We start from the raw sequence: 16,085 nt of genomic DNA, 5'->3' as shown, positions 1-16,085 counted from the left end.
TTGGAGTTCAAAGAAGCAGGAAATCGTAGCTCAGTCTACTGCTGAGGCTGAGTATATTGCAGCTGCTGCTGCAGTCAATCAAGCCTTATGGCTAAGGAAGCTTATGACAGATTTGAAAATGATTCAGGATTATGCAACTGAAATCTTTGTTGATAATCAAGCTGCCATAGCAATTTCTAACAATCCAGTGTTCCATGGGAAGACAAAGCATTTCAAAATTAAGTATTATTTTGTTAGAGAAGTCCAGAAGAATGATGAAGTAAGGCTCGTGTATTGCAAGACTGAAGATCAGCTAGCTGACATTTTGACAAAGGGACTGTCAAAGTCAAGATTTGAGTTGTTGAAGAAAAGAATTGGTGTCTGCAGCAAAAATAGCAAGGAGGAGTGATGATAATGCTATATTTGCTGCAGGATTTGAGTAAAAATAAAAACAGCAAGATTTGATTATGCTGTCAATAAAATCCTGCAAGATTGTAGGAAAAAAATTTGTTTTTGAATTGTATGATATCAGATATGTGTTAAAGATATGTAGGCAGATTTTTTGGCTTTGTTTGTTTCTTTTCATGTATAAATTCAAATATTGCAGCAATGAATTATAATGCAATTAGCAGCCCCAATTTCTCTGTGTACTCTTTTCTTTGTTTAAAACCAACAATATCCTTTCCAGAGAAAACCAGTTGTTGACTTTTCTACTCTTTCGTATCCAGGCTTTTCTGGTGGATTTCTTGGACTGTGTGCTTTCTTGTCGCCTTGGAAACTTCTTGTGCAACAGGTAGTTTCACATTAATACAAGCAGTGGGGTGGATCCTATTCCAATAAAAGCTGTGGTAACTGGCATGCATTTACTTCATCTGTTATGACTATTGGGATAACAGCAGGACTTAGCCAGTAATTTGTCCTAAAGAGCTGCTTTTTTAAGTTCTCTCTCTTTTTCCTTTTCTATTGTTTTTCCTGCAGTGCGATGGTTTTACATGCCCAGGGGCTTGGTCTTTTTGATTAAATCTTTAGTTAAGGGAAATGAAAAGTTAAATTGATACAAGTCTGAGGTTCAAATCTTTTTTTTTTTTTAATTTTCCCTCTTTCGAAGTAGAAAGGATGAGAAAAAATTAAGAATTCTTGATGTGATTATTACATAGTGGAACTGTTATATTTAAAAGCATAATGGTCTTTTGTTTTTGTCAATTAAAAAGAAAAAAGAAAAATTGATGCAAAAGTTATAGAGTTTGAGAAGGATTGAGAGTATAAATGATACAATTTGTTCAGAAGGGAGCATTAACAAACTATACAGATAAATCTAAAGTATAATGGATTAAAAGGTTGTATTTTAAGTTAGCTTGTAATTTTTGTTAAATTGACTTCATTATGTTTTTAGCTTGTCAGCATGGTTTGGATGTTTCTTTTACTTCATAAGTATGTTGTATAATCTCAGGAACTACTGGTCAAAGAGAAATTTTGCTACATTTCATCCCCTGAAGTTGCTGTTTTATTAATGAACATGTATAACTGGTACAGGCATTCTTATGAATGATGTTTATATTTGCTGGTGCAAAATCAGCTTGTTTACTTATTTTTTCCAATTATATAATATTGTAGCTGTATGGAAACATATACAAACAAATTGGAATGGAACAGTTTAACTCTCAAGGCACTGCTGAGAAAGTTTTTGAATTATCTGATTTGTTAGTCTTAATTTTCAGTGAAAAGGAGAGACAGCAATGTGGTGTTGCTGAAGCATCTGGGTGCTTGTGGGCATATCTGGCTGATTTGCGTTCTTCGGCAGGAAGCTCTCATGTTCACTATAACCTCTTTTATGATCCGCTGAAACATAATGGTCCTCTTTTACCTCCGGCTGCAGCTTTAGCCCCAACTTTGTGGCCTCAATTCCATCTGCGCTGGGCTTGTCCCACCGAAGCCCAAACTGGGGAGCTTGAAGCACAATGTAGGGACATGGCTATAAAGTTCTCTGAACTGAAGAAGGTAAGGAAATTTTTCCTTCTGTTCTACAGGTGCAATTTTGTGTTGTACTAGACAATATGGATTTAGACAATTGGAAAATATGAATTTTACCCTCCTTTCGGGTGATAGACAACAATAAAAGGTTGTTTTCTATTGGTTAATGGAACCCCTCACTTGTTCATATTATCCTAAATGACAATGAACTGACCTCGTCTTTTTTTTACTGTAATTGAATTATAGAGGGTCTGTAAATAGTATTCAGTCGATTAAAATTCCTGGCAGGCAAAAGAGTTAGCGGAAAAGAAAGCTAAAGAAACCATCATTGCTATGGAATCACAAACTGCAGCGTTAAGAAAGGAGACGCAACTCAGGAGCAAGGCTGTGAATGTAGCCAATAGGGCCAGCAAGGAAAGTGAAGCCATAAATCGAGCCGTTCAATCATTAGGATGCAAGGTTCAATTTTCTAGCAGTGGTGATTGTACTGTTGACTTTGAAGGTAATACAACTGAGAGTCCACTGAAAATGTCCGCTTCAAAAAGAGTATCTGATGGCAGTATACAGTATGATAAGAAATCAGATTTCTCTGTTTCAGTCACCGTAATGGATGATGTTGTTTCCAGCAATCCAATTGGTCGGATGTGTGAAGCTTTGTGTCCGTTACGCACAGGGGATGGGGGCTGCCGTTGGCTAGATGCTGGTTGTGCTCAGCTGGGCAGTCAATTTGTTGGACTAAAAGCAAACTTTGATGCTTTTGATCGGCTTTCTATTTATGATAGTTATTTTCAGTCTGAATGATATTTTCTGGATTTGAGCTACACATGAGTTGAACCATCGGCTTTCATGTCTAGCTTAATGCTTATTCCTAAAGCATCCAAAGATTCCTTTAGGACTTTCTGTTGGTGGAAACATGAAGGCAATTCATGAAAGATCGACCCTTACTTTTTGGATGGGTCTCGGATTTGTACAGAGGAATTATAGAGTTAGCTGTGGACTTGGAGCAAGAAAACTCAGAATAATGCACTCGGAAGTGGTTGCAAATTATAGTTGCCCAGGTTCAAATATATTTTCATTTAGATTCAAAAATAGCATGTCGCATAGCCATTCTTTTCCGGAATAAAATTAGTTTGTGTACAGTTTTATGAGTAGTTAATTGCTGTGACAAATGTTTTGACAGCATCCATGTACAACAAACTGATTTTGATACAGTTTTGTATTTAGAAAATAAGCTCCCTTGAGATAACTTTCTCTGTCTCTTTTTGTTAATGCTTTTGACATGTGGGTTATGGCTTTTGCTTCGTTTAAGTGTTATTTCATCTCAAACAGGAGTAGAAACGTTTTAGTTATTTTATCAGCGTCTTTAGTCTAGTGAGTAGCGAATCATTAATCCTAGAATCATTATGTACTTTCTCAGTCCAAATTAATCAAATATTGATCGGATCGGATTTGATTTGATCGCAACTTAGAAAAATTGTTAACTTTTGTTATCGAATATGGGTTTACTTTAGCTTATAATAGTGCCTATAAATGTAATATAAATAAATAAAAAAATCACATCCATTTCATTTTATTTATGTTCTGGTTTCAAAATTTGCTCACTTTTTAGATTGAAGATAAATTTTGTTCTTGACTCCCCAGTGCAAGGAGTAAGTGCGACTGCTGATGGTAATTAACCTTTTGGGTTCCTTTTTGGTGGTGCCTATTTCTTGCTTGGTTTTTGTTCATCCATGTATGCCTAATTAAAATTTCAAGAAAAATACAGAGTACTTATTTTATGCACCTGTTTAAATGAAAATTGCAGTATTGTCAAAATTTGAGAACGACAATTAATCAATGCATAATAAATAAACGAGTTTAGCTAAGCCTTGATTACAACAACATGTTCTTCAACTTCGCTAACAAAATCAAATGCATTTCGTTCATTTCCTTGTAAAACTTTCAGAATATTACCATTGCCGTCAAGCTTAACCGCCACAAGATCTCTTTCAATATTTCGTCTTTCAGTGTCCAATGCAACCCGAAAGTTTCCTTTACACTCCATCTCGATGTTGCCTGGAAATTTCGAAAGCTGAGCAAAAGGTTGCGGAGAGAATGTAACTCTCTCACCTTGAATCCAAAATTTTAAAATCTTCATCGAATTCGATTCAGCAACTGGTAGGAATGATTTATCTTTGTTTAGGGTTACGCCATTTGGAAATGCTAGGCCTCTTTGTAGGACTGTCAGCACTTTACTGCAAGTATCGTATCTCAACAACCTCCCACTTCTATCTCCACTATCGATCAACATAGAATATTGCCTCCTTTGAAAGTACATGCTGCTGCCAATAAAATATACAGCTCCGGTAGTGGTATCAATGCCCAAAGCATTTGTAAAGCAAAAAGAGATTCAGCTGAAGAGCAAGTTGTTTCGCTGGGCCGACGACCATCAATCCAAAGTATGCATCAGCTATGTACAAATCACATGTTACACGGTTGAATTTAATGCCCATTGGCAAAGGTTTTAAAGTTGTGTTGGTCGAGACATCACATATCTTCCGAGGCCGCCTAATTAAGCCAGATACAAATTTGAAATTCCGCTAGCATAACTGAAGAAAATGCATCAAAAATTCCTGTAAGCGCAAAGAATATGTATGGTGAGACTCTTATTTCTTTTTCCTTTGTTCCATTTTCTATGCCATTGTAATTATCATATGAGTGAACATTTGGGTGAAACTAAAGCTGCTTGAGGTCTATATATATCTTAGAAATTTAACAACATTACTAGCCTGTATGTGATGTTACAAGAATCGGACATAAGAGAGTGAAATGCTATATATCTATTTAGAGAGTATTTTGAAAATAAAACGACTATTTATTAATTTGTTAGAGTCTCACCTAGAGTTCTTTTTTTTTTTTTTCTTTTTCAATCTTAAAGGACCCTAAGAATCTCTTCTTGACGTTTAATTTGCTATAACAGCACAGGAAGCACTGTAAAAATGCTACCCTGACAATAACCTTTGCTATACATAATAGGACAACACAATAACGAGCGTGCATGTAAATTCATGCTATAATACAATAATATAAATTAGACACACACACATGTTATAAACAAATTCTTACCTGTAGGGAGTGGTAGTGGCAAATTCAGTCCAACCAAATTTTGAGCCTCGTCACTTGAGAATTCTACCGTCGGAAACACCGGCGTACGGCCCTTCGCCATTGCAATCGAAAGCAAGGCTTTCGGGACCTACTACTCCGGGCAGAAGCTGAAGCTCAAGATGGTGGTTGCCGTTGCGGCTGCGGCCAGCATTGGAAGGTAAGCTGAAACTATTTATATATATATCGTAAGGGCAAGAAAGAAAAAAACAATGAGAGGAGAGTTTTTCATTATTGCAATCGAAGGAAGTAAGTTTTTGAATTGTGTAATTGTGAGGCGTTGATATACATTGGTATTTATTTTAGTTGTTTTTTTCTAATAATTTTCTATTTAAGATTTTGATTCATTTGACTGGTTTGGATTCGGATTGAATGTAAACTCAAACGTTAGTTAAACTAGCGTAATGAAAACAACAAAAATACAAGAATCTAAAACTATCCTATGTTATTTTACTTATTCTTCTTTATCATTCTGTTTTGTGCAGACCACTCCTTTGATTTGGTCCTTACCACAGGAAGAATTCATTTTATTAACAGAAAAAAGAGAGAGAAAAAACAATGGTTGTAAATCGCTATAACTCCTTTTAGCTTCAGGCCTTTAATGGCTTGAATTTAATGTATCTTTATTTTTTTTGGGGGGGGGGGGGGGGGGGGGGGGTGTGTGTGAATGTGGCGAAATGGGATAGTCTGATGGTGGTTTGTCATATGGTGGAACTAGCATAATAAAATAAATGAATGTTTCAAAACTTATAATTAATTATTATTAATGATTATATATTATTGGATTTAAATAGAAAGATTCACCATTCTTCTTAGTATTAGTAGACTCTCACATCCTACAAAGCGTAACCCTTATCATCCAATTATCTTTATCATTGTTCAACTCATGAAGCAAAAAGTACTCCATGAAGCACACAATACCAAAAATTCAAATAAATCAAACAATAAAATATAAGAATTTTTCTAAAGAGGATGTTGGTTAAATAATAATAAAAAATCAAACACAACAAATCTTAAATATTTAGTGTTTAGAGAGTTTGAAGAAGTCAAAAGCCATTAAATAAAAGGTTGCATAATTAAATATATGATTATGACATTAAAATTGGCTCTAGTATCATTGTTGAGAGAAGATGAAAAAACTTCTGTTCCTATGTTAATTAATTGATGTATTTTAAACCACTAAAGTTTAATTGCTAGTATAATAAAATAAATAAATGTTTCAAAAGACTTATAATTAATTATTATTAATGGTTACATTTTATTGGATTTAAATAAAAAGAGGAAGAGGCATGTATAAAGAATATCCACCAATATTTTAGATATTTTAGAATATAAAAAGATGAGGAATGGTAATGTCACATCACCTCTTGTAGTCGTAACTTTATATAGATATATAGATAATGAGACCGAATAATATTTTTAATATTAAATTTAAGAGGTTATATTGTGGGATCACTAAGAGTTTCACTTTGTACCCATAACTGTGTCACATGACAGAACACTATTATTTGCTGCTAAGATGGTGGGACTTTGCTACGCAACTGCTTAATATTAATAGTGCTGTGGGTGTTTTTTTATTAAATTATTTTTTTTAAACTGCCTTGCTGTCAAGGCCATTGATATTAAACGGAGAGTAGGAGAATTCTCAAGTTAATCAGTTGGTATAATATTAATTGTTTCTTTATTATTTAATTATAGTATTAGTTAACAATGAATTGCTTACTAGCCTTTCCTATGTAATCCAACTGATCTATTTCATTATTTTAATATTTTCTTGCTCTGCAATCTGCAATGAGTAGAGGCAACTTGTTAAATTATCCAAATTGGTCTATATATTGTTAATAAAAATTATAAATATACCCTTCATGGCCTCAATCCTCTGTTTAAATTTTTATTAATAACCAATTTTCAAAAAAGACATTTACACACTTCAAAAAAATTATAAATAAATTATAATTTTAAAAATAAAATTGGTTATTAATACCATAATAAATAACATAGAAAATTGGTTATAAATGTACAAGTTTAAATGATTGACATGTGGAGAATTGTTAAATATACAAGTTTAAAGTTTAAATAAAATTGGTTATTAATAACTAATTTTATTTTTAAAATTATAATTTATTTACAATTTTTTTAGGTGTATAGATATTTTTTTTGAAAATTAGTTATTGATAAAAATTTAAATAGAGGAATTGGGCAATGAGGGTATATTTATAATTTTTTTATAATATTCAATTTGTCTATTTATAATGTTATTAACAATATATAGACAAATTGGATAATCTAATAATTTTTTTTATATGCTAGAAGTGTATAATGGTAAAATTATAATAAATTGGGGTGTAAATGTCTTTTTTGAAACATTAGGAGGGTTTTTGTCCCTTTACCTAAACGTTGGGGGTGTTTTTGTCCTTTTCCCTAATATTAATTGTTTCTTTATTATTTAATTATAGTATTAGTTAACAATGAATTGCTTACTAGCCTTTCCAATGTAATCCAAATGATCTATTTCATTATTTTAATATTTTCTTGCTCTGCAATCTGCAATGAGTAGAGGCAACTGTTTGTTAAAGAAATCAAACTGTTCGACGAATTGTTTCAATGAATACCTTGTAACGATATCATCGGTGCTTTGCTCTCTGCCGTTAGCGATGTGCAACATCAGCAGAGGGCCATGAGTTCTCTCCAACTTAAGGATAAGATCAAAGGATAGAAGGATCCAAATAAAAGTTGTAAAATGGGAAGAACAACATGTATATTAATCAGCTCCGCATTGTACTACATTACTATGCATGTTGAGTTCATTTCATTATTACTGTTTCTTTAGATTAAGACTGTATGCGTTTCTTTGATTATTCTTATCAACTCGCTCAAATGAAATTCAGACAAGACCTTTGAATACACTTCTTGAACTTTTTTGCACAGAGAACAGAATATAATTTAGATGCTAATGGGTTTAGCACTTTAGGTTCTTCTGTTTACGGAAAAGCAGAGTTTTATAATCATAACAACAAGTTTGGGATTGCTTTAGCATCCGAAATAATCAATTCCTATAAGGATTCTCAAATAAACAACTTTCAGATCCAAAACAACCAATTCCTATAAAGATTCTCAAATAATCAACTTTCTGAATTTATTTTGAGCTCAATTTTATGGTGATGACAGTTTCATGCTTGCTTTTATTCATGCGTATATGCCTAATTAAAGCAAATTTCAACAAAAATACGGACGACTCATTTTATGCAATTAAAAAAGAAAAAAGAAAAAAGAAAACTGTAGTTTATTGTATTGTTAGAAGTTAAGAACAAAGAAGAATGAAAAGAACCAAAAAGAATCAAGCCTAGCTAAGCCTTGATTACAACAACGTAAGGCTGCACTGGAGATCCCGCGTACAAATATGCACCATGTTCTTCGACTTCGCTAACAGAATCGAGTGCATTTTGTTTATTTCCTTCTAAAACATCAAGGACATTGCCATTGCTGCCATCAAGCTTTACCGCCACAAGATCTGTCTTGTCATTTCCTCTCTTAGTGTTTAGTGCAACCCAAAAGTCTCCGTTCCTGTCTGTCTCGATGTTGTCCGGAAATTGAGCAACTTGAGCGAACGGTTGCGGAGAATATACAACGCTCTCACCTTCAACCCAGAACCTTAGAATCCTCCTTGAATCTGATTCAGCAACCAGTAAAAATGATTTGTCGTTACTCAGGGTGACGCCATTTGGAAATGCTAAGCCCCTTCGTAATACCGTCACTTGTTTGTTGCGAGGATCGTATTTCAATAATCTTCCACTTCTGTCTCCGCTTTCGATCAGCATAGGGTACTGTCTTCTTTGGAAGTACATGCTGCTGTCGGTAAAATAAACAACGCCGGTATTGGGATCAATGTCCAAGGCGTTTGTGAAGCGAAAGGGAATTCTTTCAGCTGAAGAAGCAAGTTGTTTCGCTGGGCCGCCGTTTCTCCCGACGACCATCAAGCCAAAGTATGCATCAGCAATGTAAAGATCGCATGTAACAGGATTGAATTTAATGCCCAACGGCCTCCCACATAAGGGTTCTAAAATCGTGCTGCTTGTGCCATCACATATCCTCCTTAGCCGCCTAATCAAATCGCATGCAAATTTGAAATTCCGTTGGTACATTTGAAAAGAAATAAATTAATAATTCGTAAACTAGATTTAGTTGAATTGCACATACAAATAAATCAAAGTAATATATCTGATGTTAAAGAATCGCACATAAGATAGCGAAGTGTTTTCAAACCGAAACGACAATAGATTTATTTACTAGAGGTCTGACCTAGGTAGAGTAATTTTCATTTTCAATTTTAAAGAAATCTAATAAGAACTCTTCGACCCTTTAAATTAGTAGGGTATATATAAAACGATAACATGCGACCGTAGCCTTTTCTATGTACATGAATTTTTTGAAACACAATAACATGCAAGCATGTAAATTCATGCTACAATACAATGATATAAATTACATACTAACATGTATATATACGAATTCTTACCTGAATGGAGTGGTGATGGCAAATTCAGTCCAACCAAGTTTTGAGTCTTGCCACTTGAGAATTCTACCGTCAGAAACACTGGCGTACGGCCCTTCGCCATTGCAGTCGAAAGCAAGGCTTTCGGGGCCAACGACTCCGGCCGGAAGTTGAAGTTTAAGATGGTGGTTGCCTTTACGGCTGCCGCCGGCATTAGAAGGTAAGCCAAAACTAGGAGAAAGCATAAGGGCAAGAAAGAATAAAATGATGAGGAGAGAGTTTTTCATTATCGCAATGTGAGAGTAGTGTATACTTTTTGTTGGAGTCCAAATTTGTAGTTGTGATTACTTATACTCGTTAATGTTTCCTAATAGGTTTCTGTTTAGGATTTTGATTTATTTAATTGATACGGATTCAGATTGAATGTAAACTCAAATGTTAACTAGACTAGGATAATCAAAACAATAACAATATAAAATTGTAAAGCAAATTTTAATAGGAATTATGATATTAAATTATTTTATTTATTTTCTTTTATCATCCCTTATTGCCCTATCACGTACGTGCAGACCATATTATAATTTAACAAAGCATCACAAGAAGAATTCATTATATTATAGAGAAAAGGAAAGTGTGATGGTAAATAACGTCTTTGTCTCCTTAATTGGATTTTGAAAATTTTATAAAAGAAAACAAAACTTATTTTCTTCGTCTTGCTAGTTTGTGACAGGCTTTTGAGTATATGCCTAATTTACGAAAGTTTTAATAAAAATAAACGACTCATTTTATGCACTTTCTGCAAAAAAATAAAAGAAAAATGTGGTTTATTGTATTGTTAAAATATAATAAATAAATAAATACTACCCTATAACTTAACCCAAGAAGAACTGTATAAATATTCTATCCCATAATAGCATTCCTTAATCCCAGTTTAGATCTTGCTTTACTCATCAAACCTTTACGGGAAAAGAGCAGGTTGGGGGGTTTGTCTATTTACCAATTTTGATTTGTTAAACGGCAGCCTAAAAAAAAGATATTTGGTTACAATTCAACATGAAAATTAGCCTATCGCATCCTCTCGAAAAACTGAAAGGTTGAAAGCAACATGACACCCATGATTTGGAGTCACTCAAAGAAGAGTAAATAGTTTGTGACAACTAAATAATCACATTAAAAATCCTAAAAAAGCAGATGACTCTGCACATCAACAAAGAAAGAAACGTCTGGGAGGGTCGTTGAAGCAATAACTTTCCCACTGAAACCAGCATTTTTCTTCATCATTTATTGGGTAGGTTCTAATTCTACTACAGGATTTACATGTGACACAGGGATATGCTCCAAACTCAGTCATTTATGTTACAGTAGCGAGTTCAAAGTGATGCATTCGATTGCGCTTGCTGCATTTCAAATTTCCAATATATACATGTTTTTGACACTGGACCTGCTGTACTTCCATGAAGTTGACATCATGCCTCAAAGCACATCCAGCAGACATTTCTTTTGCATCAACTAAGTCCTCCTGATTGGTCAATCAACGTGCCCACTTGGCCTCCACATAATGCACTTGAAATATTCCCAGGCTCAAGCAGATTAAACACTACAACTACAGAGATTGTATACATATGTATCAGGAAAAGCCAAAGGGATCTGATTTGCAACTGCTAGAATTACGGCAAAAGAAAATACCAACCAGGAATCCCATTCTCTTCACAATATGTAATGGCCATTGTGTCCATGGACGTAAAGTTGCCGGAGACTGCCTCCCTGTAAGATATGTGTTCCGGTACTACATGGCCATTACCAGAGTGGGAATCATATATACCATTGACACTTACACCTTTAACCATTGCATCCGCATTAACTGACATGAAAAATATGCAAAGCATGTCATTATTATTTTCCAAGTAAAGCTCCACACAAACAGGTAAAAGGAGAAAGAACACCAGTACTGGCAGTAAACCATGATTACAGCGAGTGATATTATATACAGAAACAAGAGAATGAAATAGAGCTGTTAAGTAGTACAAGCTTACGTTCAGAAGCTCTAAGAGCAGCAGCAGCATCAGTGGTAAAAAGCGGATTTCCAGTGCCAGCACCAATGCCACCAAATATCACAACTCTCCCTTTTTCAAGATGTCGGATGGCTCTTTGCCTGCTATATGGTTCATCAACCTCTGGCAAAGCAAATGCACTTTGAACACGCGTCTTAATTTCCAGCTTCTCCAAGGCTGATTGGAGCAATATAGAATTCATAACCGTTGCCATCATTCTGAAATGAAATCACGGTCACATTGCAAAAGGTATTATAAGGTTGGGAAGAGATATAAGCAACCTACAACTGTATGGATCACTTAGAGCAGCACTAAAGGTGTCCAAGGCCTGACCCAGATGATAAATTCAGTATCCAATATAATAGCAATTCAATTTCAACGCTGCATCAATGAAATATAAGCATAAAATGGGAGAAAATGAGGATAGAACTGCGAACTTTGCAACATAATAAACAAAACTTCCTAATCTATACTGACCATATAAGCATGGTCTGTTAACAGAATAAACAAAACATCCTAATTCTTCACAGACTATAAAGTCAACAAGATAGACTCCAACTATAATTGATAGATAGAGATGGAAGTTTAAATGCAAGATAAATAACATAGAAATTACCCAATTTGATAAGCTGTGGGTCTATCTAAGCCAGTATCAGAAAGCCATGAATCCCCGCAAAAGAAGTTTCGACCTCCAAGAACAATTGCCACCTAAAGGTCACTTAATAATGAGCATCTACAACCTAAACTTAGAAACACACAAATAAAGGAACATTTTGAACAATTAAAACATGTAAAAGAGAATTTGGGCAATACCTCCATCCCAAGACGACAGGCTGACGCTACTTCCCTGGCAATCTGCATCACCACCTAATAACACAAACCATATGTAAAACGGTTTCCCCATGTAAAACCAACCATAACACACTGCAAACAAATTGTACGTCTAAATACTTCCTTATTCGCAAAATTTAAACCACATCAACTTATACTTAAAAGAGGGCAAAAGAATTGCACCTTGGGGTCGATATTATGGCAGTTCCCAACTAGCGCAGAACCGCTAATTTTGAACACTACTCTCCGCCATTTTAGATTTTGTTGCGGTTTGGATTTCAAATTATATGTGACTGTAGAAGTGCTAGGAGTATATCTGCCCAAATAAACAATTAAGAATGGACATTTAATCAGACGATAATAACATAATACAAACCCCCTTCCGTAGCATGAGAGAGGTTAGAAAGAAACAATCTCATATTTAAGAAAGCCCATACATACAAAGACACACGGTGCATACAGTGCTGAAACAAATATAAAAACAACCTAGCATAATTGCATTTTAGATGCCCTGCCAATAAAGCATTGTCACTTGGTGAAGTCGCTCGAAGACTAGAAGGGTGTTGTCCAACACTAGAATGTATTGCCTACATAAAAACAATCTAGCAAAATCGCATCTTAGATGCCATGCAATTAAAGCATTGTCACATGGTGATCTCACTCAATATTAGAAGGTTATTGCCGACTAGAGCAATTTAGTTGCGTATACTTTCATTTCACCATACATGCTAAACAAGTTATCCCCAAACAAGATAAACCACTCAGCAAGCTAAATAAACAAAACCCCATCAATTTTACATCCTCCGAAAGTCAAACATAGTATAGTCATTTTCTTATGCACTAAACTAAAAAAAGATAGATAATCAATAAAGTCCCATCCCATGTATAGTTCAAAAACCAGGTTGATCTCAGTAGTTCCAAAATCCACAGGTAACCTTCTAATGAACTTTACAACCATCACTAGTCCATCCACATCCTTATCAATCGAAAACATAAGAAGGCACGGTATTACTAACTCTCTTAACATATTTGTAAAATGACAAAGTAGCTACCTCCTAGCTTGTCTACTAAAAGGAGAAACAGCAACAGGACTAGGACTAGCACTAGCCATAGCTGTAGCTGCAGCTCCACCATTTCTCTCTACAATCTCAGTACTGCCACCACCACCAGTACTCTTATTCACTAAACCATAATTACTACTACTAATAGCATTATTATGGTTATTATTGATAGTCCCCATAATAGCTTCAATTTGCTTAAACCAAAGCCAATTACTAGTGCCACTCCCACTGCTTCCCATCCTCTGCACTTCCACTTTATACCTCTTCTTCAAATTATCTATTTTGTTCTTACACTGCTCCACGCTCTTCGCAGCCTTCACCACCTCTCTCTTTTCACCGCTGCTATTGTTATTGTTGTTGATATTATTATCATTTTCATTATTATTGTTATTGCCGCCGCCGCCGCCGCATCTTTCGCTCACTACTTCCGCCACCTCCTCCCAGTCCCTGCCACGCAGATTCCCCCGGTTCAACTGGTTCAGCTTCTCCGTGTACGCTTCCAGCAGACACGCGATCGCCGTGTCGCTCCATTCCTCCCTGTCCTTCCTGTAATCCACTCGGTAATCCGTCGCCGTTTCGCCCGTTTTCTGTTTCTTGTAGTAATAAGGGTTGCGCTTGGGTCCGGATCCGGATCCGGATCCAGATCCGGACTTGTCCGCGTCTGAGTCTTCGTTTGTGGTGAAAGCGGAGTGCGCGTAATAGTTAGCGGCGGCGGTGGAATCTGTGGTTTGGGGGATGCGCGTGGGCGCGTGGGACTCGGGGATTAAAGGATAGTCTTGTGAGGACATTAGGGTTAGGCTTAGGGTTTGAGTGAGAGAGAGAGAGACGACGTTAGGGTTAGATGACGGAGAGTTGAGGATGGTGACGGAATAGGTTTAAATTGACTGGAATTTTGCTGGAGTTAAATCAGTTAATTGAGTTATTGTGAAATCGGCCGTCAGGAGTTGTAACGGTTACGTCAAAACAGAGAAACGTGTGGTTACAGCTGACAGATTTGTTTAACAGAGGAACGACGGTCTTATTACTTCGATTTGAAAAATATTTAACGACCGAAAAAAAAAAAAAACATGTCGTTTTGTTCATAAGGCTCTTTTTTAAATTTCTCAAAAAGTTTATAGTAAACATTTTTTTTTTTTAATGAGATAGTAGTAAACAATTTTGTTCTCATTTCATGCCTAGAGAATAATCCAATTAATACTAGGATGGGCAAAAAAGTTTGAGCTGGCCCAAGTTCGCCGGCTTAGGCCCAGCCCTCATACATGAGGGCCTGGACAAGAACTCAAGAAAAGTTCGGACCAAGTCTATTATTTTTTTTTAAATTTATAAATTAAAATAATATAATTAAAATTAAAAAGTAACTTAAAAATAAAAAAAGAAAATTAATTTCTTAATTTATAAATCAATGATGATTCAAAAAAGTTAAAATTATGATTCTAAACTCTTTTTTTTATGTTAATTAATTAAGAGATTATTTTAATCAGAGAATCCAGTATTAAAGAAAATTAAATTTATAAGCTTTCATTTATTTTATTTATTATATTACTTTGAAATATTCATTTTTTTTAATTTATCTATAATTATAATAACTTTTTATTATGAATTTATTTTAAATTTATAATAATTTAAAAAATAAATAAAATCTAAGTCCGGCCCGAGTGCAATGAGCCCAGCCCAGTCCCTCATGCTTTAATTAAAGTGGGTCTAGGCTTGAAAAAACCCGACTCAAGCCCACTTTTTATCATCCTTAATTAATATTATAAAAAAAGCAATAAATAATCCAATTAATCGGTCTAAGCCTCAAAACCAAAAATGGATCAAGCATTCAAATTAAAAAAAGATATGTATAATTTGGATAACAAATAATAATAATATCAATTGATTGTATTTGTTTTTAAAAATTGTTCTAAATTTTATTATGGATACAGCCAAATTTATGTGTTCACAAAATAGATTTAGATTTAGTGCTAAGCTTAGCTTTATGCAAACTTCTTTTGATTAATAATTATTGAGTAATAAATAATACATAATTAATATTAACAGTACAATTACTATAAATATAAATGCACGCGTTGCAAAAATCACCTTGGATCCAATTACTTTCAAAAATCTTGTTAGTCAAAATGTGCTTTCTTAATATTATTACCATCTCAAGGCATCTAGCCTCTTTAACCTCTATTATGGATATCTTCCTTCGTTTACTTTAAGTCACAATTTCTAGTTCTAATCTAAGAATTATAATATTAATTCATAACTTATATTGCAATGCTCGAGCCTTGAGGTTGCTTCATCAAGCATGATACTTGAAAAAAACTTCGCACAACATCAAGATCTAAGGCAACACGACTGAGCTTAACAATTTACATTAGAAACACCATGTACGATATCACCTGACTTATCTCAAATAACGTGGCATATAATACGACAATTAACAGATGGTTAATGATTTTCACAATCTTAAAAGTAATTTACTGAACTATATGCATTCGTTGTGGGTGCCAATAAAAAGTTAAAAACTACTACTATTAGCCATTAGGGACAAAAGGAAATAGAAACTGAGGC

At 34.6% G+C, this 16,085-nt stretch overlaps 2 protein-coding genes and 1 pseudogene across 2 annotated transcripts; all 3 read right to left on the bottom strand.

The window, feature by feature from the left end:
- Window positions 1–3,811: 3,811 nt before the first annotated feature.
- Window positions 3,812–5,998, bottom strand: LOC112099040 (annotated as a pseudogene).
- Window positions 5,999–8,438: 2,440 nt separating this feature from the next.
- On the bottom strand, window positions 8,439–9,880 carry LOC18045005 (protein STRICTOSIDINE SYNTHASE-LIKE 10). Its single transcript, XM_006436549.2, has 2 exons — window positions 9,608–9,880; window positions 8,439–9,192 (listed from the first exon to the last, which is right to left on the bottom strand). The coding sequence occupies exons 1-2, from the start codon at window positions 9,868–9,870 to the stop codon at window positions 8,439–8,441; spliced, it is 1,017 nt and encodes a 338-aa protein (XP_006436612.1). The 5' UTR covers window positions 9,871–9,880.
- A 686-nt stretch (window positions 9,881–10,566) lies between these two features.
- Window positions 10,567–14,573, bottom strand: LOC18045004. The gene is made up of 7 exons (XM_006436548.2): window positions 13,518–14,573; window positions 12,649–12,781; window positions 12,448–12,501; window positions 12,251–12,342; window positions 11,617–11,852; window positions 11,274–11,444; window positions 10,567–11,186 (listed from the first exon to the last, which is right to left on the bottom strand). The coding sequence occupies exons 1-7, from the start codon at window positions 14,312–14,314 to the stop codon at window positions 11,089–11,091; spliced, it is 1,581 nt and encodes a 526-aa protein (XP_006436611.1). The 5' UTR covers window positions 14,315–14,573; the 3' UTR covers window positions 10,567–11,088.
- Between the last annotated feature and the right edge of the window lie 1,512 nt (window positions 14,574–16,085).

This window comes from Citrus clementina, unplaced genomic scaffold (assembly GCF_000493195.1).
Source record: "Citrus clementina cultivar Clemenules unplaced genomic scaffold, Citrus_clementina_v1.0 scaffold_4, whole genome shotgun sequence".
Taxonomy (NCBI): Eukaryota; Viridiplantae; Streptophyta; class Magnoliopsida; order Sapindales; family Rutaceae; genus Citrus; species Citrus x clementina.
Note: the sequence above shows the minus strand (reverse complement) of the source record. Positions and strands in the feature narration are given on the sequence as shown.